This window comes from Trichogramma pretiosum, unplaced genomic scaffold (assembly GCF_000599845.2).
Source record: "Trichogramma pretiosum strain Unisexual culture from Peru unplaced genomic scaffold, Tpre_2.0 scaffold33, whole genome shotgun sequence".
In the NCBI taxonomy this organism is placed as follows: Eukaryota; Metazoa; Arthropoda; class Insecta; order Hymenoptera; family Trichogrammatidae; genus Trichogramma; species Trichogramma pretiosum.
In genome coordinates, this window is record NW_019641610.1 from 1,229,427 (window position 1) to 1,254,009 (window position 24,583).

The 24,583-nt window shown below is 40.0% G+C and overlaps 1 protein-coding gene across 1 annotated transcript; it reads right to left on the reverse strand.

Annotated features, from left to right (window-relative positions):
- Positions 1–23,550: 23,550 nt before the first annotated feature.
- Positions 23,551–24,125, reverse strand: LOC111693597. Its single transcript, XM_023458580.1, has 2 exons — positions 23,882–24,125; positions 23,551–23,795 (listed from the first exon to the last, which is right to left on the reverse strand). The coding sequence occupies exons 1-2, from the start codon at positions 24,035–24,037 to the stop codon at positions 23,655–23,657; spliced, it is 297 nt and encodes a 98-aa protein (XP_023314348.1). The 5' UTR covers positions 24,038–24,125; the 3' UTR covers positions 23,551–23,654.
- Between the last annotated feature and the right edge of the window lie 458 nt (positions 24,126–24,583).

Consider the following 24,583-nt stretch of genomic DNA (forward strand, 5'->3'; position numbering starts at 1 on the left):
TACGTGTGCGCAACGGAAAAAAGCACGGCTCGCGCGCGCCTAGTTTGCAAAAACAATGTCAGCAAGTTCCCAGAGCTGCTGCACCGCTGCAGCAACAGCATATAGCCACGCGCTACAGAAGTCACACTCTCCCTCTTTCCCTCTTATTGCTATACGCCGCTACTGTACCATTACCGCTATTGCTATCTAGTTCTAAAACTCCTGTATACAGCCTGTTAAAAGAGGGAACTGCCTGGTCACGTCCCACGCGGCGATACTACAGGTAATTCTTTTTTCTGTTCTGTTTTGGTTGTTTATTTTTTTTTTTTTCACTTACTTTGCTTGTTCGCGGCTTTCTCACACGTGGTCCGCGCGGTGGAGCGATTGGCGGCGGTGGTGCATCGTCAGCAGTGTGTATACACGAGTAAAAAGCGGCGGGTACGACACACGTTTTTGCGTACACTGATTTCGATTGTCGTGTTACTTGCGTGTGTATGCGTATATTCGCGTGGCCAAGTACTGGGATGGATCAGCTGAGCACGGCTGCAAAGTGCCTCTATGTATACATTTTCGCACTCGTACCAACTACGAACTTAAGCGTACGAGTACCTTCGAGAATTGTAGACGCAGTGAATTTCAATGAAATCTTCTCGATACTTTAAATGTCTTTCGACTTTTGTCCGCACGCTTATTCAAGTATTCTGACGAGAAGCTCTGTGGTGTAGGTGTTTATAAATACTTATGCGATGACAGAATCATGATGCATGTCGAATTTTGTGGCCACCAGTCTTTGATTATTCAGCTATTGTTTTGATACATCAAGTACTTGAAAGAAAGAAAGAACGATTTTAATTGAGTTGTCAAACTGTCCGCAGCTCGTAATCATATAACTAATCGATCGTCGTATAGCTGCCGGGCAAAAAAGTCAAAGTCATCGTCGCGTGTACGTCGCGCGTGTTATACATTATATTCGGAGCGCACCGAGCTACTAAATATCATGAGTCAAAATAGCTTCGCCTCATTCCGAGCTTCATCTAAAAATCAACAAGTTTCGTGTCACGCCGCAACAACTCGCTGCTCAAACATCATCATTAAGTTTTGGATCTCACAGCTCCAGCTCGACGTTTATATTATTATAGCTGCAGCGCGTGTCATAGACGAACATAAATAATATCGTCCAAAGCTAATGTATCTATCTCGAGCAATTTACGAATAATACAAACGTCAAGTTGATTCGGGTAAAAATGTGGAGCGTAGCGGCTTGGGCCCCATGCTGCAGCAACTGAAACATGTACATTTATCTCTGCCAGTGCATAATACTCACTCGTGGCAATATGCACGCGGACAATCAGAGTAGGAGTCGGGGAGCGATTACGAAAATCGCTCTCTATTAGTGCACGCGTGTTTTTCGACTTTATTTATACGGCAACAACCGACAATTAGAACGCAACAAGAAATAGGTGGCCAATGCAGACTGCGCGGCCATATAGCCATTGAGCAGCTCTGGTGGTAACGGCGGCCTATGGTGCTTAAATAGCGGTGCACGTAATAGCTGCACGCGCGGCAGCAGCCAATATGCCGCGCAAATATATAAACGATACAAATACGAATAAATCGGGCTGCTGCAAGAATATAGCTGGCACAGTAGCGGCTCGTATAAGCCTCTGCGGGCAACAGTAGCAGCCGCTGCGCGTCGTTATAGGTCCCATATAAATTCCAACGACGCGTACGTATAATAAAATAATCCGCTTGCGGTATGTGTGTTTGCGAGTGTACGTGAGTGTAAATACGTGAATATACATACGATGGTGGTCTCTCTCATTAATCTTTCTCTGCAGCTCTCGTGTGCTGCATGCAGCGGCCAGTACCATCAGTACCGCAGTAGCCATGCGGCGACGGCGACGTCAGCTCGCGATATTCAATGGGGGAAACTGCTGCCTCGAGACTCTCTCTCTCTCTCTCTCTCTCTCTCTCTCTCTCTGTCGAGTGCCCATAGTGCACGGCGAGTACACTGGACGGATCTCGTATTACGCAAGGTCGAGCGCGGCTAATACATGTCCTGGCTCGTATATGCGCTGCCTGTCTGGCATCTCGTGATATTATAGACGAAAGCCAAGGTGCACGCACACGACGATCCCTGACGAACTTCTCGCAACAGTGAGCTATAAAATAACGTCTTCTGGTAGCCTCTATATTTTCCCTGAATATTGCTGCTCATCTCGGTAGCAGTCCTGTCCCTGCGTACGTTTGTTTTCTCTTCTGTATATATTGACCAAATGTATATAGCATGTATCCTCGAACTGCCATTGTATTTTATCACTATTGCCACGCAAGGATATACTATCTTTCGCGAGTTGAAAGGCAAAGAAAACTTTTGCGAATCGACGGATGGGGAACTAGCTCGCAATACTTTTTTGACTCATTTTATTCTTCGTCATATCTCACTCGCTCGGATCCTTCCCTCGCTTTCGTATACTTTTGCGCCAGGGTGTCGTAAAAAAAACTCTGGAAAACATATTTCTTCCTTTGTTTGTAGTTCGCGCGAGTCTTTTTGCTGAAGCCAGTAGCAGTTAATACGAAAGTGAGATATTTCTTTTCGTTGGCAAGATAATAAGACGGACGCGAGCGCCGACCACTGCCTGCACGATTTAGATTAAGATTGCGCCTTCTCGGCATTTATTATATTATACGATGCATATTTTTCACGCAACTTCGCATGCCACGAAGCGAGGAAGAATCCTCAAACCGACGCGCGAGTTGATAATTCATTTTTTTGACACGCTCCGAGACCGGAGTAACGATAACGCCCTCAGAGATGTGCGACTCGAGCCTTGATCTTCAACGCATGGAAGCTGCCGTAAAGAGACATTCCTCGAGGCACACGTACTGCGATCAAACGCTTTGTGTGCGAGCCCAAGCACACCGCAATTTCGAAACATGTGATCAATTACTCTGGGACGCACCCAGTACGCGTGCACGGAAATTCGTCATACAGGGCCGAGTATCAAAATGCGACCTAGACAATTTAAGTCGTCGATTGAACCGAGGATCCACTCGTCTCCCCGACTGTATTCGCCGCGACGTGTATATACGAACGAACGTATGTACCTCTACTGTAGGAGATATGCCAAGATGCTGGTAAAGCTCGAGTACGCTGCAGCCAGCAGTATATAGATAATTGATCGATCCTCTTGAGCGTGCGTCGCTTGCGATAAGAGATTTTCGATGTTTCCTTGATAATTCAATTGCGGTAGTACGCCGCTCTCTCTCTCTCTCTCTCTCTCTTTCGCGTTTTGACGGATCGCTCTTGAAGCAGCAGCGCAGCAGAGAACAGAAAGAGATGAACACCATGTGAATGTAATTCCTGCTGCAATTTTGTCTGTCTCGCTTGCTGCCCGTGTATTTTTCATTTTCTGCTGCGGGACTCATCCATCATACCGCCGTCGCAAATGTGTTAATGCACGTTATACGAATTCAATGATGCAATGTTTACTCATGAATAATTTGCCCGGCCGAGTGCTTAATAGAATGACAGTTGCGACTTCCTTTTGTTGCTGTTCAGTGGCTTCCCTGATTTCAAATTAAACAATGCGGTTGAATATACGTTGCTATGTTTCATGTACTTACGCTGATTGATCGCGAGTCAAATGTGTGCCTAGTCAAACAGTTAAATTTTCGTTTTTAATTTTCCTGGTTTTGAATACGTACCTGAAACAAGAGCAGAAAAAACACCATCAATATTGATTAATATAAAAAATTCATTTTATTCCTCATTTAATTGGTCAAATTTGAGTTTATTTAGTTTATAAATACTTAATATCATCGCCCCAGCGCAAAAATCGTAATAATAATAAATTCGAGAGGAAAAAATGTGCCTTAGCCCTATGTTAAAAGGACAGGACTGGTGCACGTTTTTGCTTCTCGAGTTTATTAAGACGGGTTTTGCACCAGGGCAACGTAATTCTGAAAAAAATTCTGATAACTCAATGATACTCGGGGTAATAGAATTTATCTTGGTGACACTTAATCTGTTAATTTCTTTTCAACAAATTTTTATCAGGAAATATGAAAACGTTTGTGAACGAAATTGACTAGATTTATGATCGCGATCTAAGTTTAGCAATAAAGACACCATAAGGGACAAATTACAATATTTGGCAAAATCTCGCCAAGCTTAAATATTTCTTCGTAAAATCCACCCGAACATGGCAGCAGCAGCAGCAGTACGAGCAAAAGAGGATTAGGGACCGTGCATGCGTGTGCGCACGTTGGTCCGTGTGTCTATGTGCGCGCGTGTACCGCCTAATTCTCTTTGGAGGATCAGTTTCGGAGGGGCTGATGTACTTTCTCTCTATTTCTTGTAAAGCCAGCTTTGTGAGGCCATCTCCGTCTCTTGCTGGCTTGTGATTAGATCGTTTCGAATGTCGCGATGTCATTAAATTTTATGCTTACCCTGCAGTCAGTCGCCTTTCATTATACACCATGAGCAAGACTATAACAGCAGAGAAGCGACGAGGACGACTACACTCGTTCTTTGGCCCCAGACAACGATGTGCGTTTCGTGAATATCTAAATGGATTTAGCTAGATCCGATGTGATAATTAGACGCTAATTCGAATTTATTGCACCAAAGATCAAAGCAAATCTCGATAGCATAATAGTTATGAATTTAATTGTGAAATTGTTAATGGATTGCTCATAAGGGCATATAGTTTCTGCCTTTGGTATTAGCTTTCAAATATTCAGGTAGTAACCGAGTTATAATGGTAAATTTTGGCTAAATAATAACAATAATAACATGAAAAATAAGACATAATTCGATATTGTAAACAATACACATTTCGGGTATAATACAGCTGAGCGAAATTTCATTTGCGCTTTATATGGGTCAAATGAATAGAACGTATTCATTATTTTTTCTTCGCCTATTAAAAAAAATATCATAATAAATATACCCTCATAGTAACTGTAATCTTTGGACATCGTAACTGCAGAATTAAATTTTATTCCTAATTGCATAATTTTTTACGAAAAGAATTTTTAATATTACTGAAAATAACATTGGTAGACAACAACGAAATATAACCGCAAGAGTATACCTTTACTGTAAAAAACTATATTATAACAAAAGTCTTAAATTTAATACGGATTTAATGAAAATGAGATACTAAATTTTATTTAAGATTTTTTTTATATCTTCGTTAAAAATGAATCTATAAGTGCTTTTTTTACATAAATTGTTAAAAAATTATTAAAATTATATCACATAAACTATTTTTTATACAAAAATAAATTTAAAGGATTTTATTCTATCCTCATATTTAAACATTTTGATTAAAAATTATAGTTATAACACCCACTCATTTTTTATGTTAATTACCTTAAAATTTTTTCAAAATTTAATTGTAATCAAAACCAGCGTCAAGATTACTATTCTTTTGAGAGTCTACTTTATAACTATATCTCTCTTCATACAATATTTGGGCTTTGTTTCACAAGACAATTAAATTTCCGATGAGCCTTGCATCTGCTTGGGTAAAAGAAAAAAAGGATATAAACCTGAGAAGCGGTGCTCAGGGAGCGGATTTATATACATTATATTACTGCTCGCCACTAGTCATCATCGCATCATTTCTCCTTCCAGCGGTATAATATATATCTTAGGGCCATTACTGGGTGTGATATTTCAAGTAAGAATAATCCCGTATCACGAGGCTTGGAAGCTTATACACAACTTCGACAGGTATCTCTCTAATCCTCCATGAAGAGCTGGGCAGGATATATATACTTTAAGAAAAATTTCGCTCAACGACAAGGACGCGCCACTGCCGATAAATTAAGCGAAGAAGTAGCAGTAGCAGCAGCGAAATCAAGCACGGCTAAGAGGGACGAAGAAAAAGAGAGATTCCCTGGAGGAATCATTGAGGGAGTTTTCGTGTGTCATAGCTAGTAGTGCAGATTAATTCTTGCGCATATCTATATATATTCTCTTATAAGTCAAACCAAGCGAGTGTAAGCTCTGCCGAGGCTGGCAGCAGATAGGCCGAGCGCGCGATCGCGTCGAGCGAGAAATTGATTCACCTTCACGGTCTTGGAAGCTCAAAAGTTTTCAGATAGATTCAAGAGAAATTAATTATCAAGTGCTCTCGGCGATCGGACCAATTAACTTTTTTCTCAATCCTGGGCTTTTGCAAAATTCCGTTTTGCGCGCAGCGATTGACGATCATCTTTATTTCCAATAACTAACCAATTTTTTTTTTTAACGCAAAGTTTACTTTCGCAGAAACTTTGCAAGTTTTAATAACATCGTGTTTAAAATCGTAAAAATCGACTCGGTATAAATACTGAAAATTTAAGATGTCTGTATATAGCTGGCGAGAAAGATATCATAGCAAAGAGTCTGCAAAGCTACTGCAACGACGGCGCATTGATCCAGGCCAGAGAAGTACACCAGGGAGGTAAACCTCTCTCTCTCTCTCTCTCTCTCTTTTGCGATATAATAGAGGGCCCTGAATTATTGCTGCTCGTCTCATCGAGAGCTAAATCCCCCGCGAGAGTGAGAGAGAGACTCTCTTCTCGGGGAAATTGTCGGCTAGCTATATAGACGCACGCACACATACGTATAGCGTCTGTGAAAGGTATGAAAGGCGAGCATAGCCGAGTAGCAGCGGCAGCACCAGCAGCAGACGTCTATTATATTCTTCTTTCTCTCTCTTTATCTTGCTTTTTTTTCTATTTTGGCTTATGCGCAGATGATGGCACTTTTCTTCTGGATCTCTCATATATATATTATATATAAAAACGAGCTCTGCGCGCGCAAAGGAGAAGAACTGGACTTTGCGAGCTAGCAAGATAAAACGCACACAAATGACGCTTCGACAATTCTGTAAGTAAATGGAGAAGGAGAGCCGAGAGATAGAATTGCGTAGTTTGCGGACAATGAAATTCAATTCGAGCTTTTTTACGGACACTCATACGAGAGAACGTGCGTTTCAATTGGCCAAAATCACGTTAAAATTGACTTTTCATTGCACAATATGACTCGATTAGTGGAATTTCGTTGCTTTACAAAGGCATACGTGAAACGCGTGTAGATTAAAATTTTAAAACTTACTTATCGACTGTGTTTGACCGGGAATTGATTCGAACTTTGGCACATGTCACATCATGAATGTAAATCTTTTAAACAAATATGACATAATGTACTCTTTTAGTGTGCTTATCCGTCATTCTTTCTGTTTATCTTGCCGAAGTTTTCGATGATCCAAATACCTACATGCATGATAGATTTTATCAATACATATACATTACAGTACAAGTGATGAATCCTTTTAAGCTATTACTGCTTCTCTAGACTGACGGTACACGATGATGTAAATAATACAAATAAATTACAGTGGGTCATCAAACGATAAAATTTGGCAGTCTTACGCTTCAATGAGCAACTCAATACCTATTATATGAATGTCGACAGCAGATGTGCATACAATATATATCGTCAAATGCACAATGTTTGGATACATATAAGCGTAACTGATTGGTTTAAATGTACAGAGTCGTATTCCAGCCACTGACTTACTTTTCCATCTAATTCATTCAGATATTGCTATGAACATTGCGAAAATATCGATCGATTTGAAATAAAAGCTTTTTGTTTAATTCGATTTTATAAAATAAAAAAACACATGTCCCCATTATTGTAAATGAACTGCAGCCAAAGGTTAAATGATGGACAAAGGAGCAGTTTGACCAAGAAATAGGGAAGACTATAATAGAAATAAAGAAACTTTTGAATGATCAGTCCACAAAAAAAAGAAAAAGGTAACTCGATACTTTTTGACCAACCCGGAAAACCATCTTTATATCGGAGGTAACGAAGAAAATTGCATAACTAAGCATGATCCCAAGAGCACATACAGTCTTGCAATGTAAGCCACAGAGAATTTGAGAAAAGAAAGAGATCAAACTAGATGTGCGCTTCATACGCACTATTATTCGAGTGTAAAAACCGAGTATAAGGCCGGGGATATGCTCGATCGGTCGGACACGTTTTGTTTCCTTCGACAGTTCCTCATGCACCGGTGCCTTTCAATATGTAGCAAATTTCAGATGGAAGATTTTGCGGTTCGTCTCAAAGTCTTTGGCCTAAGTACAATGATGAAGGATAAGTATGTCTCGTGAATATTTAAGAAAAATAATACTATTCTAATGATTTTATTTCACTTGTTCATTTGATGATATCAAATAAAAGTTAAACAAAGAATTATAACACTAAATTTTCATGAACAATCAATTTGGGTAAAATTATTGAAATTCGTGACAGCGATTCCTTCGCAATTAAATATTCAACAGTATTTAAACTTTTCGAGTTGAATCTTGAATACATTATGAACTTGAAAATATAGTTAAATTTTCCGATCGTCGAATGTTTTATTAATTGTAATTTATGAATTAATAAAACATTCGACGAATGTTTCATTAATTGTAATTTATCCTTTTGCGATGAATTTATAAATAAAAAATTTACACTTCTGATAAAAGTTTCGACAAAATGGCTTTGCGTAAACTGTTTTATACATAGAAAGCTATCGAACTCGGTAAAATTCACTTTATCTTTAAAAAAAAGTATTTATTAGTATACACCAAGCGTAACAATATGTTTGGAACAATAGCACATTTTGATCGATCATTTCACTTCATTTCGATTCGAACGTTCCGCACTTGGCAAATAAAGGGGAAACATGACAAAATTCAATTTTGAAAGGTCTCGTAAGAGCACACGACAAAGTTCACGTGTGCGCGTTACACATACGTGATGTGTGCATACATACACTCACTCAAGCTCACACATATATATGGGTCATTCTCCTACTTTTTTAAAAAAGTGTGCGCGGCGGTATTTCAAAAAAATCTGAAAAAAAGATATGTTATTAAACAACATAAAAAAAGACTTTTCCTAAAGTTTCAGCCCGGAAAAAAATTTTTGGAGGTGCCAAGCGACAAATGAGTGTCGAAAAACGTGGTTTTTTTCGCTGTTTTTTGTCGATTTTCGAAAAATTCTACAAAGCGGAGTTTTGACTTTTCAGAGACGTAGTTGGGCTCATTTTTTTCGTCTGAAAAAGTACTTTTTGAAAAAAAATTGACCCCGAGGTTTTCGACGATAGCCACATCTCGAGCTTAATTCAAGTAAATAGCTAATTTTGTGGATTTCCAACAATATTCAAACGGCTCTACAGCAGTCAATTTTGAAGCAATTTAACTTTTGAAACCGGCAAATTAAAGGTCTTTTCAAGACCTTTAATTTGCTTTTTTCAGAATTTTGATTGCTTCAAAATTGACTGATATAGAGCCGTTTGAATATTGCTAAAAACCGCAAAAATCGCCATTTTTCGAGTTTTGTAATAGCTGAGGTTCGCTTGGAGAAACACCGATCGTTTCTAAACTTCGGGGTGTTTTTTGGTGTGCCAAAAGCTAAAAAATGGCGTAGGTTACGACCGGAATATTGCACCCTAGCTCCGTATAGCGGCATTTGAAATATTCAATTTTTTCCGATTTTCTATACTTTTATCCACCTAATACTCCCACGCTTTTTATTGTGTGGACATTAACAAAATACTGAAACATTTCCCCAATACTACTGCTTATTAAAAGCATCTCAAGACCTATCTTTTAAGACCCCTAGCGCCCTTATAGGTGCCTCAGAGCCAAATCTACAGCCAAATTAAGAATATAATCATTGACGAAGTTTAAAAATTGAATCGCGATTTCGAACTTAACTATACTAAATTATCCCTTAATTTCTACCAATTCTCAAAAAAAATTGAAAACATCATGTTCAACGTATTTTTCGACGAGGAATCCAATGGTGACCTTGGATTTGACCTTGAACAAAACCTCTGAGCTACAGCGAACCAAAATTGATTTTCCGTACCGTGACCCCCATTTTTTATTGCAGATTTGAAAAGAGCGGAAAATTTCACATTCGAATACACCTTTAGTTGTTTTTAAAATTATTGCTACAAGAAGATATTAATGGGAAACCTCGGATTACAAAAAATAAAGCAATAATTAATGTTATTTTAAGCTTATTTTCCACTGATAAATAGCATAAGGTAACATTTTGTCATTTTATATTGTTTACAATTTTTTTAAACTATAAGAATATTATTATTATAAAATTGTTAAATATTCATTAACAAATTTATTTAAAGAATGTTAGTGTTAATATTTTTTTAATAAAAGAATTTTTTTACAGAATTTATATTATTTTTTTTTTAAGCGCATTTGAATTTCGCGCGCTTTCGTGCGCACTGCATTGCTGCTGGTTGCTTCGAGTCGCACCCCAAAATTGACCATATAAAGTGGATTATCTTCTTAGAATGGTCAGCTACCCCTATTTTTTTTACAGGAAACGATTCGTGAAACTCTAACGAATCAATTGATATAAATTTTTTGAGGATGTAGAATTTTTTACAAAAGTTATTAACGAAACAAAATCATTTCCTATACAAGTCCGTGTTAAAATTGCAATTTTCGACAGCATTTTTCTCGGAAACGAGTTCAGCTACCCTCATTTTTTGTTCATTCTACATAATTGTAAGGCTCTAACGAATTGATTGATATAACTTATATGAGGATGTAGAATTTTTATTAATATCGAAAGAGCCTCCTTAAGGGTGATGTTGTACGCAAGAAGATTTTTATATAATCTAGAATAATGCTCATAAAAGGAATGGCCTAAAATGACCTTAAAAAAACAACTAAAGGTGTATTCGAATGTGAAATTTTCCGCTCTTTTCAAATCTGCAATAAAAAATGGGGGTCACGGTACGGAAAATCAATTTTGGTTCGCTGTAGCTCAGAGGTTTTGTTCAAGGTCAAATCCAAGGTCACCATTGGATTCCTCGTCGAAAAATACGTTGAACATGATGTTTTCAATTTTTTTTGAGAATTGGTAGAAATTAAGGGATAATTTAGTACTAGCGGCGTTCCTCGCTCGCTAACGCTCGCTCGGTCTCAGATTGTTTCAAAGAAATTGTAAGAAATATTGGAGGAGTAAGAATATTATAAGACATAATTATGAAATATTTAAATTTTGAACAAATTTAGATGTTGAAACATAATAGAATATAATAGAATCATGTTTATCGATATATTATGTAATTGATCATGATTCATTGAATACAAAATAACCCAAGAACTTGATAGATTTAACTTAACGAAACATCTTCTCTCCTTCTCGTCTTAAATATAGTACAGTGACTTTCTAAAAGGGCATTAATTTGTACGTCGAAATAGGTCTATGAGAAATTTGGAGATTAGTAGATTTAAAAAATAACTAAATAAAAAATCTGCTACACTTGAGTGGAAAAGAATTTAATTATAAAAATTTTGAGACCTAAGGGTCATTGATTAAATATTGATTAAATATTATCAAAATCATCTTGACAAGGACTTAAAAATTACAAGTCAATATATATGTATCCTGGATGAATTTTAATAATAATAGGATCCACAGACATATTTTTTGTCGTACAAAAACCTGCAAAAACATATTTTATCTTCCGAAAAGAAAAATTTTAATATTAATCCTTAATTTTGATGCTTTTGCATTTATAGGCATAAACACAGGTGTGTTTCCTTAAAGAAAGCAATCGTTTACGCTATAGTCGACATAATAAAGGTTTCTGATAAAAAATTTCCCTGGCCTGAGAACAACAATCTTTATACTTTAATTTTCGATTCTTTTTTTATTATGAATTTTTTAATTTTCATTTTAGCGATGAAAATCTTTCACAGAATACAGACAAATACTAAAGATCATTGTACCCGTTCACTTGATTTATCTGTAATTATATACTTAAATAACTAACTTGTCTGCTTTTAATTCATAAACATTAATTTCTTTTTCTTTTACATTCCTTTAAGATAAATAATAATTTTCAAATGTACATTTTTTTCTTGTTCGAAAGTCTAGTTTGATATATTGTTTTCGAATATGGGATTAATGAATTTTTATTAGAATGAACAAATAAAAGAAAGAACAACGTTATATTGAAACAAAGCCCTTTGGTCAGTAATATTAAAAATAATTCATAAACATTAATTTCTTTTTCTTTTACATTACTTTAAGATAAATAATAATTTTCAAATGTAAATTTTTTTCTTGNAAAGTACTTTTTCAGACGAAAAAAATGAGCCCAACTACGTCTCTGAAAAGTCAAAACTCCGCTTTGTAGAATTTTTCGAAAATCGACAAAAAACAGCGAAAAAAACCACGTTTTTCGACACTCATTTGTCGCTTGGCACCTCCAAAAATTTTTTTCCGGGCTGAAACTTTAGGAAAAGTCTTTTTTTATGTTGTTTAATAACATATCTTTTTTTCAGATTTTTTTGAAATACCGCCGCGCACACTTTTTTAAAAAAGTAGGAGAATGACCCATATATATACACATACATGAGAGTGACGCGCCTACATCAAAGCATCGTACCGAGATTGAAAAAAGTCGGAATAGAAAGAGAGAGAAACGCTTGGAGACTCAAAAGCCCGCAAGTCTCTCTCAGTGCGTACATGTCGTCAGCCTGTTATCTTTACAGAGGAGCCGAGGAGTGGAAAAGTGTGCCGAGAATTTCCCAAGGAGCAGCAAGCTCGGAGTCATTAAAGCAATTAGAAAAGCTCACGCAGCCTGACTTTAGTCTGGTGCGAAATAAAATTCTCTTGCAAGCCGGGGCAAAAGTACACGACAAGATTCTGTGTGCGTTTGTTGTTTGCCGAAAGAAACGGGCTGCAGCAGAATGACAAACACCTGAGGCTTCCTCTCAACGAGCTGCATTGCAGAGAAATAGCTTACCTTAAAATTCATCTTTATTTAGTCGTACTACTCGTTGTTCAGACTAAAGTTCATTCTTATATTTATTAAGGTACTTGCTTTGTCGTAACTACTTTCCTGCATGACGAAAATAGATTGACGAGGTTTTAATGCGTACAAAACATATCGCCGCACGCTTGAAAGCTCGGGAAATTGTTAACGATTGAGCAGACAGTGCATGTGCCGAGTCCGCAAGAAGATCGAAGAACGACTTGAAAAAAGGTGGAAAAATAAAGTAAAGCAAACCGTGTACGTCTGTCAATTCGAAAGGCGTGCGCAATAGAAGCGTCCGAGCGAGAAAACTACAAAGTGAATGATCGTAGCAACAGCAGCAGCAGCTTCTTGGCTCCAGTTAGACGCGGGTAGAAGGAGATGGAGAATAAAGAAAAGCCTGTATACGTAAGGAGCCAGCAGAAAAGTAAGAGAGAGAGAGAGAGAGAGAGAAAGAGAGCTTTGACTGTCCGGATATACGTGCCGAAGTCATAAAAGCTGCTGCCGCTGCTGTTTCAAGGGGAAAGAAAAGCTCATTAACGCCACGAAACACTCCAAGACGAGCGAAGTAATTGCGGAATAGTACCAAAGAGATTCGATTGGTCTTTTCTTTCATTTCTTACCATGTACATTATATATATAGTTATACATATTGTGGCGCTTTCGGTAAATTTTGTTTCGTTTTTTTATTCTACCTCGCGATGAACAAGAGAAACGAGCTCTCGAAAAAGCTTTTCATTTATTTTCATCAACCTACTGTATGTGCATGTATGTGTGTATGCACGGGAGGGTGAAGGTGATAAAAAACACGCCATGCCATACATACCCAGAGCAATGTACACAGGATTGGAAGTGGTTGTTCTCGCTACGCGCAGATATATATCAGGTAGCTGTCGCAGCTGCGAGTGTTGATTGTTTCGAGTTATACGTTTCTGGGTCTTTGGGGCATAACACTCGAAGCTCAAGGGGCTTGGCTCGGCTGCCGAGACGACGATTAAAATCGCATCAAGCGAAGTGACGACGACGACGATGTTGCTGCTACGACTTGAGAGCTTCTGTGCAGCTCGAGCTCTTTGAATACGACAGAGAGACAGAAACGATCTCGAGTCTCGAGAAGCTTCGCGAGCGGGCGAACCGTACATGTACCACAGAGCAAGTCTGCCTACAGTCAGCCGAAGCCTAGTTTGGCGCGATTTTCGATCGTACTCGGCTATCATCGAGTTGGCACGATGACACTTGGGCGAAAACGAGGCCCGCGCGTGTTTCGCAGTGTATAGCGACTACCCCCCGTGGCCACCAAGTATACATGTATGTATACAGCACTTTGACGAAGCACCTGAGTTAAAAGTCTCAAATTAAAGCTACACGTGTTTTCGTCGACGCGCGTTAGCTCGAAGTATCAAGTGCACAGAAAGACACTGAGTAAGCACGTCTATGTGTGTACTCGCGAGCGTATTTGTCCGCCGGATCGATTCGAACGAATTCGAGCACTGGGTTGCACGCCAGTATCGGCGGCCGGCGCGCACCGAGCGTGTATACGCGTCCCAAGAGTTTAATTAGTTAAGTGCCTGGGCCGTTTCTGCGCGCCGCTTGCATGCACTGCTCCCACACATACACTCGTACACGTACACGTGTACACGCTTTAATTTCAAATCCAATTGCTAAAATGCTTTTATCGCAATGCACTTTCTTCCTTGCACATTTGGGGATGATGCAAGCTAGATATATATTATCATCGACGCATTGCACGAGAGTCGAAGCTTTAATATTTACGAACACGCCGTATTGACTTACATTAGCGAGCCCGAGCCGGGTTTTTCTTGACTTGACGTTATTTTTACTTTTAAAATTTGCCAATGTCGTAGTTACGGTTATGAGAGCTTTGTTTGTCATGCGTTAGAGCGTACATTATTTCAGCTGATGATTTTCAACTCTGCGTAGTAACAGTTATTTCAATAAAGTACCGTAATCCGAATATTATTTAGTCAAGATGCATAATTAACCTTCGACAAACAGTTTTAAATTTTGTGAAAGCAGATACGCGCTTTATAGGAGGAGGACTATTTGATGTGAGAAGGAAAGAGCCAACTCGGGGGAAAAGTCCGGAGCATGGGCAATAAAGCTCGTTTTTCCGAGACAGATTTGCCATGCGCGCTTAACAAAAGACGACGGCCATCTCCTCGCTTCGTCATTGTGCCGCTGTCTTTTCCTTTCTCTTTCTGTCAAATATTTGCCCAGAAAAGAGGGAGCATATCGCCCGGTTCTCCGTCCGACGAAAGTGTCTTTCGGCTTCGATTTCTTTATGCGTCGTTTCAAGCTCGCACATGCAGTGGCAGCGGCAGAGTCAGTGGCAGCAGCACACTCGGAACGGTATATACTCTTGCCTATTGCTTCGCGCGCTGCCACCCAGATGAGAAATAAATTTGATTTCTTCTGAATTCATCCGAAGAATATATATACGCATGTCTGTATGTCTTCGCTGTCTCCGAACTGCTTTCTTTTTCTTTTGAGTTGATCCAGAACGTGAATCGCATGGCTAAAAAAAATAAAAAATAAAAGAGATAGGGGTAATTTCGTTTGGTAACCCCGAAAAACGAAATGAAAAACATTCGCGACGATCGAGCAGTTTGCGTCGAAACACAAACTCCGTCAGTAAAGTGGAATATTTTACTGTCAATTTGTAACATTATATCCAACAAAAAGTGTTGCATGCAAATTTTAGAAAACGATTGGTTAATAAGTCTGAATAAAAGGATATAGAAATCGAGACAGTAGCCAAAAGATTATCGAATATTAATCGTTTCATAAAGTCAAAAAATGACGAAACTCGCAAGATCAGTCTGAGATATGACAAGTGACACGTTCGCTTGGTTGACTGGCACCGAACACGTTTAGAGCATTACTCGCCGTCTGAGGATTCATAACATTCCGGATTTACGGTCTAAATGTTTCGCTGCACAAACATAGCACGTATACGCGTACAGTTGGATAGGATAAGGCTTCAGCTGATTGTGCGCGGATGGACCATAGCGTCGTTGGTTTTTATAATAATCTTAATCCGCGCATATTCTCTCGGCCGACCACGTATAGTCTACACAGGCACGAAGCGCTTCCTCTCTTTAAACGTAATCGTAATCCTTATTGGTAGCCGAGCTTCTGAAAGATCTCACACGCAGAGGATACTCGGCTTCGAGTACACTCGCTTTAAGTATGTATAAAAGCGAAAGAGGTAGAGCGGGTCGCGATACATACAAAAGGAGATCATCGGCCCGAGCCGGTGCGATGATCGTTAATGGACTACGCTTGTAACAATATACAGCGTATTCCCATCATCATTTTCTCTTTCTCTCGTACTCGGTCCTCGATAAAGCCTACGCTCGTACGTGGATAAATAACCTACTTGGCTGCATATGTACATTATAATATATAAATGTGCTCGAGTGCAGCGTGCGGGGCCGTATCTCATAAGTCCGTCACCGAGCGCGGCTCGCACGTAACGGATTCGCGCGGCAATATCCTATACACGGCGCGCTATATATACTGTCAAATTGCTGGCGCGCGCTCGAAAAGATTTACGGTGCGTGCGTGCCCGACTACTAAGTATATACCCTCTCGAATGCACCGCACATACATAGACACAATGTATGCATTATCGGCGGCTCGTACATACGCATCCGCGCGCTTAGCCCGTAGACGCGCATCCTGGGCAACGATCGCGCGCATTGCTGAAAACGAGCCGTGCTCCGTACGGAATAGCGCAGGCATTTCGATGGATCCTGCGAGATAGCCCGAACGTTACTTGGATCGAGATAGCGTAGCTATACACACGTATACAGAAGGCCAGAGGTGTATCGGACGCGAGTCATGGCGCCGCAATTGTTTGCCAACGATAAAAAGTCACGAAAGTGCCGATCGAAGAAGGCCCGGCTTATGCTAGCTGCGAAATCGTGCACGGTATTTAGAATATCAGCGAGCTGCCTTTTCGGCCTCGTTTATTTCCTCGAGGTGCATCGAAATTTATGAGCCACCGAAGCCGCGAGACTTGTCAATTTTAATTCCCGCGTTAGCTCAGCCGATTTGATCACAGGGCCACGAGATTTCTCGCGCTGTAAACAGAAGCTCATTCGGCTCAACGCACAACTTTGTAACGGTTTGCGCGCTGCCGCGGGAAATTGCCATATATTCCAGATCGAAGATGAAATTTCGATTACAAAGTTGACTTCCGAACCGCCTCATTTGCGAGTAAACGCGCCCGATGTAACGTCGAATATCGCGCAAAATTACTCGAGCGCTCTCGCGTATGCATATGCATATAAGTTTATAGATTCGCGTAGTTTCGGCCCGCGTACCGCTCCGAATTGACAAAATCACACATTCGATTAGAGGGCACCGGGCGCGGGATATACACATGCACATTACATATATATGTATAAAATGAATGCTCGGGATCGATACGCGGCAATGGCGCACCGTTGCATGTTGTACTGCCAGCGGTTTGTGCAGCGCAGCTCTAACGCGGAAATTGAATATCGATGAGTAGCTCTATAATGCGTCTCTCGATTCCGGCTGTCGACGTTTTCCGGGAAACGAGTGTGTCTCGCTCATCTGCTGCGTGCGCGCCTGCACGATATATACCTATCTTGTATGCAGTATACGTAGGCATTGGCGCGCTCGGAATCGTTTCGCGCAGCACATAATGCATCTTACTTTGGCTAATGGAACTCGGCGTTCTCGCCGCGCGCGGAGGAGTTCTATCCGAGCCGAGTGCGGCAGGCGTTGCGCACGAGAGTATAAAATCCATTGTTTCGCGGGTGCGCTTTTTTTTGCTGCAGCCGCTCGCGCTCAGTTCGGCGCGAAGAAAAAAGCGAGCCTCGAGATTCTTGCCGCTTTGAGATAGAGCCGCGCACGGGCTCCAGTCCATATTGTATATTCCGCATTGTACATGATTCGACACGATTGTGTGTTAAGCATTTGCACGTTCGAGCTCTGCATTTTGCTCCATCTCACACACGCGCGTTCACGCTACGTTATGTGCACATGCACGGGGGAAAAAGGGGGCTTACATTATTATTTTCGAGGTCATCGCGCGCTTATTTTTCACCGTACGCTTGTACCCTGTAAATGCAGCCAAGTGATCCTCTCGAGCTAAAAAAGGTGCGAGAACGGAATATATCTCGCGCGCGAGCCAAGTTCGCGCTCCAAATATCCGGGTCAAAGTATATAAAAGTTAATATCCCCTACACCGAGCGAATTTTCAAAACATCAGCGCGATAATGCGTGTATGCACCTACTACTGCGCGCGTACGTTGCGCGCAGCTACTTCAGCTACAGCGAGTAGAGGAGTCAGCTTTAATATAACTTTGAATAATGCAACGGCGCGGTTATCACGTGGTGCGTTCTGAAAGATTTATAACAGCTTTGGCTCGCTCAAAAACTCGGTCGAAGTGCAAAAAAAACCATAATTTTTTTTCCATCCCTCCGACTTTTGTTCCTTTAGACAAAATGCAAAAAATCGTTACATGGAAAAAGCTTTTGTGTAAAGTATTGTTTCAGAGCTGTTATATTGGCGAAATTTAAACTTGCTTCAGGTCATGAACAAACAGGTAAAATGTGAATTTTATAGTATCGAGTTATTCAATGGTGATATTCAAGAATTTTTAAAACTTTTACTTAATTACTGTGTTACCCAACACGTAACAATAATTAAATTTCAATACACTGATACTATTTCTATAAAATGAACCTGATCGATACTTTTGATGTTTCAATCTTTTGATGGGAAATTGGAATTCGTATAGAGTATTAAAAATTAAAAGTTTCATTCAGCTGTGTTGTTTGGAAAAAAAAATTGTTTTATTTCAAGCTAGAAAGTTAAATGGAAAACTTTAATTTAAAATGTTGAATTTTCCACTATAGCTTTTAAGACTTTGTACTAAATGATTTAGTGTGTACAACTAGTATCGAGTTTGATAGTCTTTTACAAAATTACAGAATTTTTATCAGCGTTAAAAAATTGGCAAAAGCTGTCAAATGAAAGACCCCATTATCAACACTATGAAGCGATATTTAGTAATACTCATTTATACATAATAACACAAAAGAATTATGGCACGGCATATACAGCGGCAACAGGAGCGATCGGATTTTTCGAATAGTCTACTGTGCAGCCAGGAGTTTTGTGCAGCGAAAACAAAGCATTGTCTATCGGCGTGTTAACGCTTATTATATTTCAAACATGTCGTTGGTCGTACATAAGATTTATGCTTTGCAGCTCGACGTAATGCCATAGCATCGATAGTGTAAGTATATACGCGCAAAGACTATATATACACATACTCAGAGCAGTCATATTCTAGGGGCCCCCTGCGCGTCTATATAAGTGCAAACATTTTTCAAGCGTACGGCGTACGTAATAATCCAGAAAAAAGTTCAGCTCGGTACTTGGCTTGTTACGCGATTCATCTCTCGGTGCAGGCTGCAAAGCAGCACATGGGTTGCCGTGTGTTGCGGAGCTCCAGTATACTAGCAGGCAGCTACCAAGCGCGCATATACACAGCAGCAGTACCATGCGCGAAGCTCGACGCGGCATCGTAATCTATATTTACGCGCGTAATCCGGCCATTAGAGTGCGCTCTCGTGAGGGAGAAAGAGAGACGGAGAGCAGATATACGTATATACAGCCGAGGCGAAAGCGCCGGGCTGAATTTATATCCTCACGGACTTTAGGATGCGTTAGATATGTATTTTGCCAGTGCAACGTGGCGGTATAAAGAGAGAGAGATGCCGTACATAGCCCATCCAGGCCAATTGCTCCTAGGAGAGTAAATCAAACGGAAGTATCAGGCAGTTTATTTCGATTGCACGCGCCCGGCCGGCCACCATCGCTGCGCGCGAGACGATCTTATATATGAATGGCCTAATGGAATATACGTGATGCTTCATCATATGCATCGGCGGTAGCGCGGCGGCGGCTTCGTGCGCGATCCAGACCTGCATCCACACGCCACACTACTCGATGCATTGGTTTCTGTGTACACCGAGGATATATTGATTGTATTATTTAACGATTATGCACGCCCGGCATTTTAGCCGATATTATGACGGTCTTCGATCAATGATTGAGCTCATCGCTCATTTCTGCTTGCATCTACCCCGTGTGTCTATATTCCTCGATACGTAAGCCGCCAGACCGTACATACCGCTTGTGCGCCGTGCCAGCAAACACGTGTGTATTATATATACATGCCTAGCTACGACTCCGTTATTACATTATGCGCGCAATATCTAATCAATGAGCATGACGGATTATTATGATTGATTGGTAATCGTGATGCTTCCTTATTGATTTTCGCGCGCTGCCAGTATATCTTTTCGAGAGTTCATTTGTATGCACGATTGTACGACTTGGCTTAGACAGCTGATCGTTACGATGCTTTGACTCTCTATACATGTGTAATACGTGATCAATTAAGAGGCGCATTACTTGATTTTGAAACTGCAATGCAAGTAAACATCGTTTCTTTCTGACAAATCCGATACGCACTCGAGATTCTCTGAATTATGAGCCGCCGCGGGTTAATATTAGCTTTCCAGCGTTGCCTTGAATAAATTGGGTGAGGTGCACTCGTAAGACACTGATTATCATAGAGGACGACAAGAGGTGAATTTAATAAACACAGATTACAAACAATGTTATACATCCGAGAAGAGAAGACTGAAGTGTGTTTTCGGGCTTTATTGATACTCGACCTTAGTTACCTAATTGACGCTTGTTTCAATTATTGCCGATGCAACGAGCATTGGATGTTTTTTTAAGAAATCGGTTATCCAAATACTGTGTAAAAGTTAATTTTCTAATTTTAGCTAAGCCAAAAGCACATTAAACCAGATTTAAACTGGACGATGTTAGTTCCACTGTTGGTATAGCTTCGTCGAGTCGAGTTATTGAATGTAGATCGTCAATATTCCAGTGCAAACTCGTAAATGCATGGATGTATATCGCGTGCGTAGCACGAGACAAATATATATTCCCAACAAAGCTTTGGGCATGCTATAACGGAAACGCGAACGCGGATATAGGTGTTAATCCGGAATTGCTTTTGAATCGAGCTATGCACTGCGACTTTGCACTGTGTTGTTTATCGAGTGCATTCTCGCGCACTCGCAAATGCCAGGCCATTTTTTCCAACTTATACAGTTCTAAAGTCGGAAAGAGAGAGAGAGAGAGAGCCACACGCACACAGAGGTATCTGAAAGGCAATGTTGACGACAACATTTGCGCTTGTTTTTTTCAACCAGAGCGGAGGCAAAAACACGTGCGATACAAAATCAAATTTCTCGCCTATTCAACGATTGCCAATTATTTTTATATGCGTTTTTCTTTTTCGATGCTCACAATGATAGCACGTAAAGCTACGCGCGCGCTCATAGTTCCCCGTATGCGCTCGCGAATTATATATATATGTACAAAAGCTGCGTTGCCACGGCATTAGCATTTATGTTTCATTATGTATCTAAAGTTCAATGCGTATATACACAGAGAAATAATAGACTTATAAATAATTCACAACCGTAAATACATATACGCAGAGGAATCAGCAATGAACTAGCTGCACATGCAGCGTAAGCTGCACTCACACTATTACCCTCATAATGTACGTACACGTATATAATACATAAATGTATTTGATACTGATATTAAATGTGTGCAGACGTATCCAGCAACAAGCAGAGCTTACACGCATTCCTTTAATGCATCGAGCACGTTTTAGAACTCAGATAATCTCCGGCAAACAGGACACCTTCATTAGTCCAAGAGAGAAAAGCTATAATATTTGCTAGTCTCGCGCTTTAAACGGCACAAATTGCGACTCGATGCTTGTCAATGAGCTAAATTACTGCTCGCCCGTGAAAAATGTATCGGTTTGGACTCTAAAGAAATCCACAAGTTTTACTCACACCTTGAGAGACCACGAGAAAAAGAGTCAGAGTCGCGATGTATAAGATTACGATCTTAATAACTTACTTAATGCTTCACACAGACTAACAGGTAGTAACTCGAGAACTGCACTCATATACGCATACATGTTAACGTACGCATAAGCGAGTGTGTAAGTATACGGCTATAGGCTCGCTAGTGTGTTGTATTTGTGTGTCGGTGCGCGCGTGGCCCAGCTATACGTCGGGAGCCGTATAAATGCGCGAGCTCGCGCGCATAAGGCTATTCATTCGCCACGGCAAAGGCGGCCCGGGAGCTTTGCAATTGAGACAGGATGCGCTCTTTAACTCTCTCTTTCACTCGGCCAGTGCGTATACCTTGCTCTCTATTTGAATGATGTATATTATGCCGACGAGCGTATACATACACGCCAAACGGTGCGTTCGTCTGTATAATTTATAATGGATTTTGTGATTCTTTGCTCTTGAAAATGGATGAACTAGCCTGGGATTCAATGTGGCAATTTTTCAAAATCTATGCAGTGCTCAGGGTATTGTGTGTTTGCGAGAGCCTAATGGTCATTCAGGCGTGATTTTAATTAATTTCCGTACTTTTTACACGCTCTCCTAAGTAATTTCAATCAAATCATACGAAAAATATCGCCCATAAAATTGCTCGAGCTTCCAAAGTTATTGAATCTTCCATTTTTCATCGCACTTTTACGTGCGGCTATCAAATTATCTTGTGAAAGCTTTTATGACAAGTTTTGAGAAAACTCGAAAAGTTAAATATGTGCATACTGAACATTTCGTAAATAATTAAATTTATAGTATTGACTCTACATGAGATAAAATTGATGACGCAAGAGTGTCAAAGTTTTTGTTTAAAAATATTAAAGTTTACAATTTTCAGTATAGTTTCTCTTTTACACACACATCATTTTCTGCACACCGACACTTAACATATAATCTATGAACGTCAATAACCGATCGCATCGTTTGAAAAAATTGTTCTGGAAAAAGTATATTGGTATGCACGAAGGAACCAAAGATGAAAAAAGTAAGCTCCTGTATTACTACGTAGCCTTGGGGCAATTTTAGTTAATACTAAAGAGCTCGTTTACTTTTTAAATAATTTCCAGTAGGTAAGAGATGCACACCGTAAATAACAGAATGTATACATGCACATATATAATAATCCAATGCTCGTTTAACAGTAGCCAAAGTATAAAAATTACTCAACACTTGCCGAGCGCGCGCAGAGTAATACCGTACAGTCTCTCGCCTCCCCGTACTGCGAACCAACCAACCTCGTATTCGCGGAAGTTATCCACCGCAACTATGATTTTATATATTATACACATGTGCACATCCAAAGAAAAAGAAGATAAGCCCACAAGCAAGCGAATTTTAATCTGCTGCTCTGCTCTTCTCCTGGGGCCTGTGGTTCGCTTCTACGATTCGCGCACAGTATCACATTTTCTCCAAATAGTTTCCAAGTCTCGGCGCTGGTAATAATGTAACGTGGTGCGCGCACTATATAACTCGCTCCAAGGATACAAGTGAGTATACCGACCATCGCCGAGATTATTTTTCCAAGTATGCGCCAATGCAGTCTTCGCATTTTTCTAATGGTACTTGCAGGCTTTTGCACACTCAAACACAACTTTTCGCGCGCTAGAAAAGTTCTACTTGCTTGATTTACTCGTACGTTGTGGCTAACATTTTTTTTTTACTTTAATAATAATTATGTAATACAAAAAAGAGGCAATAATTTTCTGGAATGATTTTATTGTAAAAACAATCTGTATAAATGTATGCACGCTTCGAGCTATCACAAAATTATTAGGAACACGACTTAAAAACATTAAACTTTTCTTAACCCTGGTATGGGGGGTATGGTCCAGGCCCCAATGGCCTCGTGTCTTGTCCGGGAATCTGAAGACCAAATTTCGGTACGCACTTGGCAGCATAAGACAAGCAAAGCAAATTGCGGCAGCAATCGTCGTAACTGTGGCACTAAACAAAAAAAATTTTTATTACAGTGTGTCAATTCTACTTTGGGTGAAGAATAAAAAATCAATTCGCATAAATTGTATACTTACTGGACCTTTCCAAGGACTGCACGTTTTTTCTACTGGTTTTTCAGTCGCTTCTTCCAAAATTTGTTGTCTCCAGAAATCGATGATATTAGGTGGATATTGTGGCGTAGCGGCGGCCACAGCCACTAACAGTGCGAGTAATAAAATAATCTTGGACATTTTGGCTGTCGATTAGAACAATTTCACGGGCACTTGAACGAGTATAAAAAACAAAATACACGTACGAGGCAGAAGTCGGCTTACAGAGAGTAGATCTGTAACTGATGTTTTTGATTCAGTTCGAGTTGTTATATAGAAAACAGCAGCTGTGATGAATCACTTGTTGCAGGGGGAAAAAAGTGGGAGTGACATACGCAAGCACTCATCACGTAATATTTCGCTAATATTTGTAGCTGCACGCTGTATTGTGTGCGGCCGTCATTGATAAGGCGCTAAAGCGCTTCGCGTGTTTCTCGACTGCCACGATAAGTAAAATTAAGTGTTCTCTCGTGCACGCTATATCTGCGATCATCAATAATAATAAAATTTAGAGAGCAGTGTATGGGTTTTCAAGTTTCGCGAATCGTAAGTGCGATCTTCGCGATTGATTGACTTCGAGACAATTCACTAATTGAACCGGTAGCCAATTTTTTGTCACGTACATAAAAAAATAAACATAAAGCGCGTCTGTATCTATATTATGATCTTATTTGCAATTTCGAGAAA

Bases quoted from the DNA above. Each gene is read 5' to 3' on its own strand.
- LOC111693597 (XM_023458580.1), bottom strand. From the start codon at position 24,037: ATGTCCAAGATTATTTTATTACTCGCACTGTTAGTGGCTGTGGCCGCC. The intron at 23,796-23,881 runs GTAAGTATACAA...TTTTTTGTTTAG, and splicing joins GCAGTCCTTGGAAAGGTCCA to TGCCACAGTTACGACGATTG.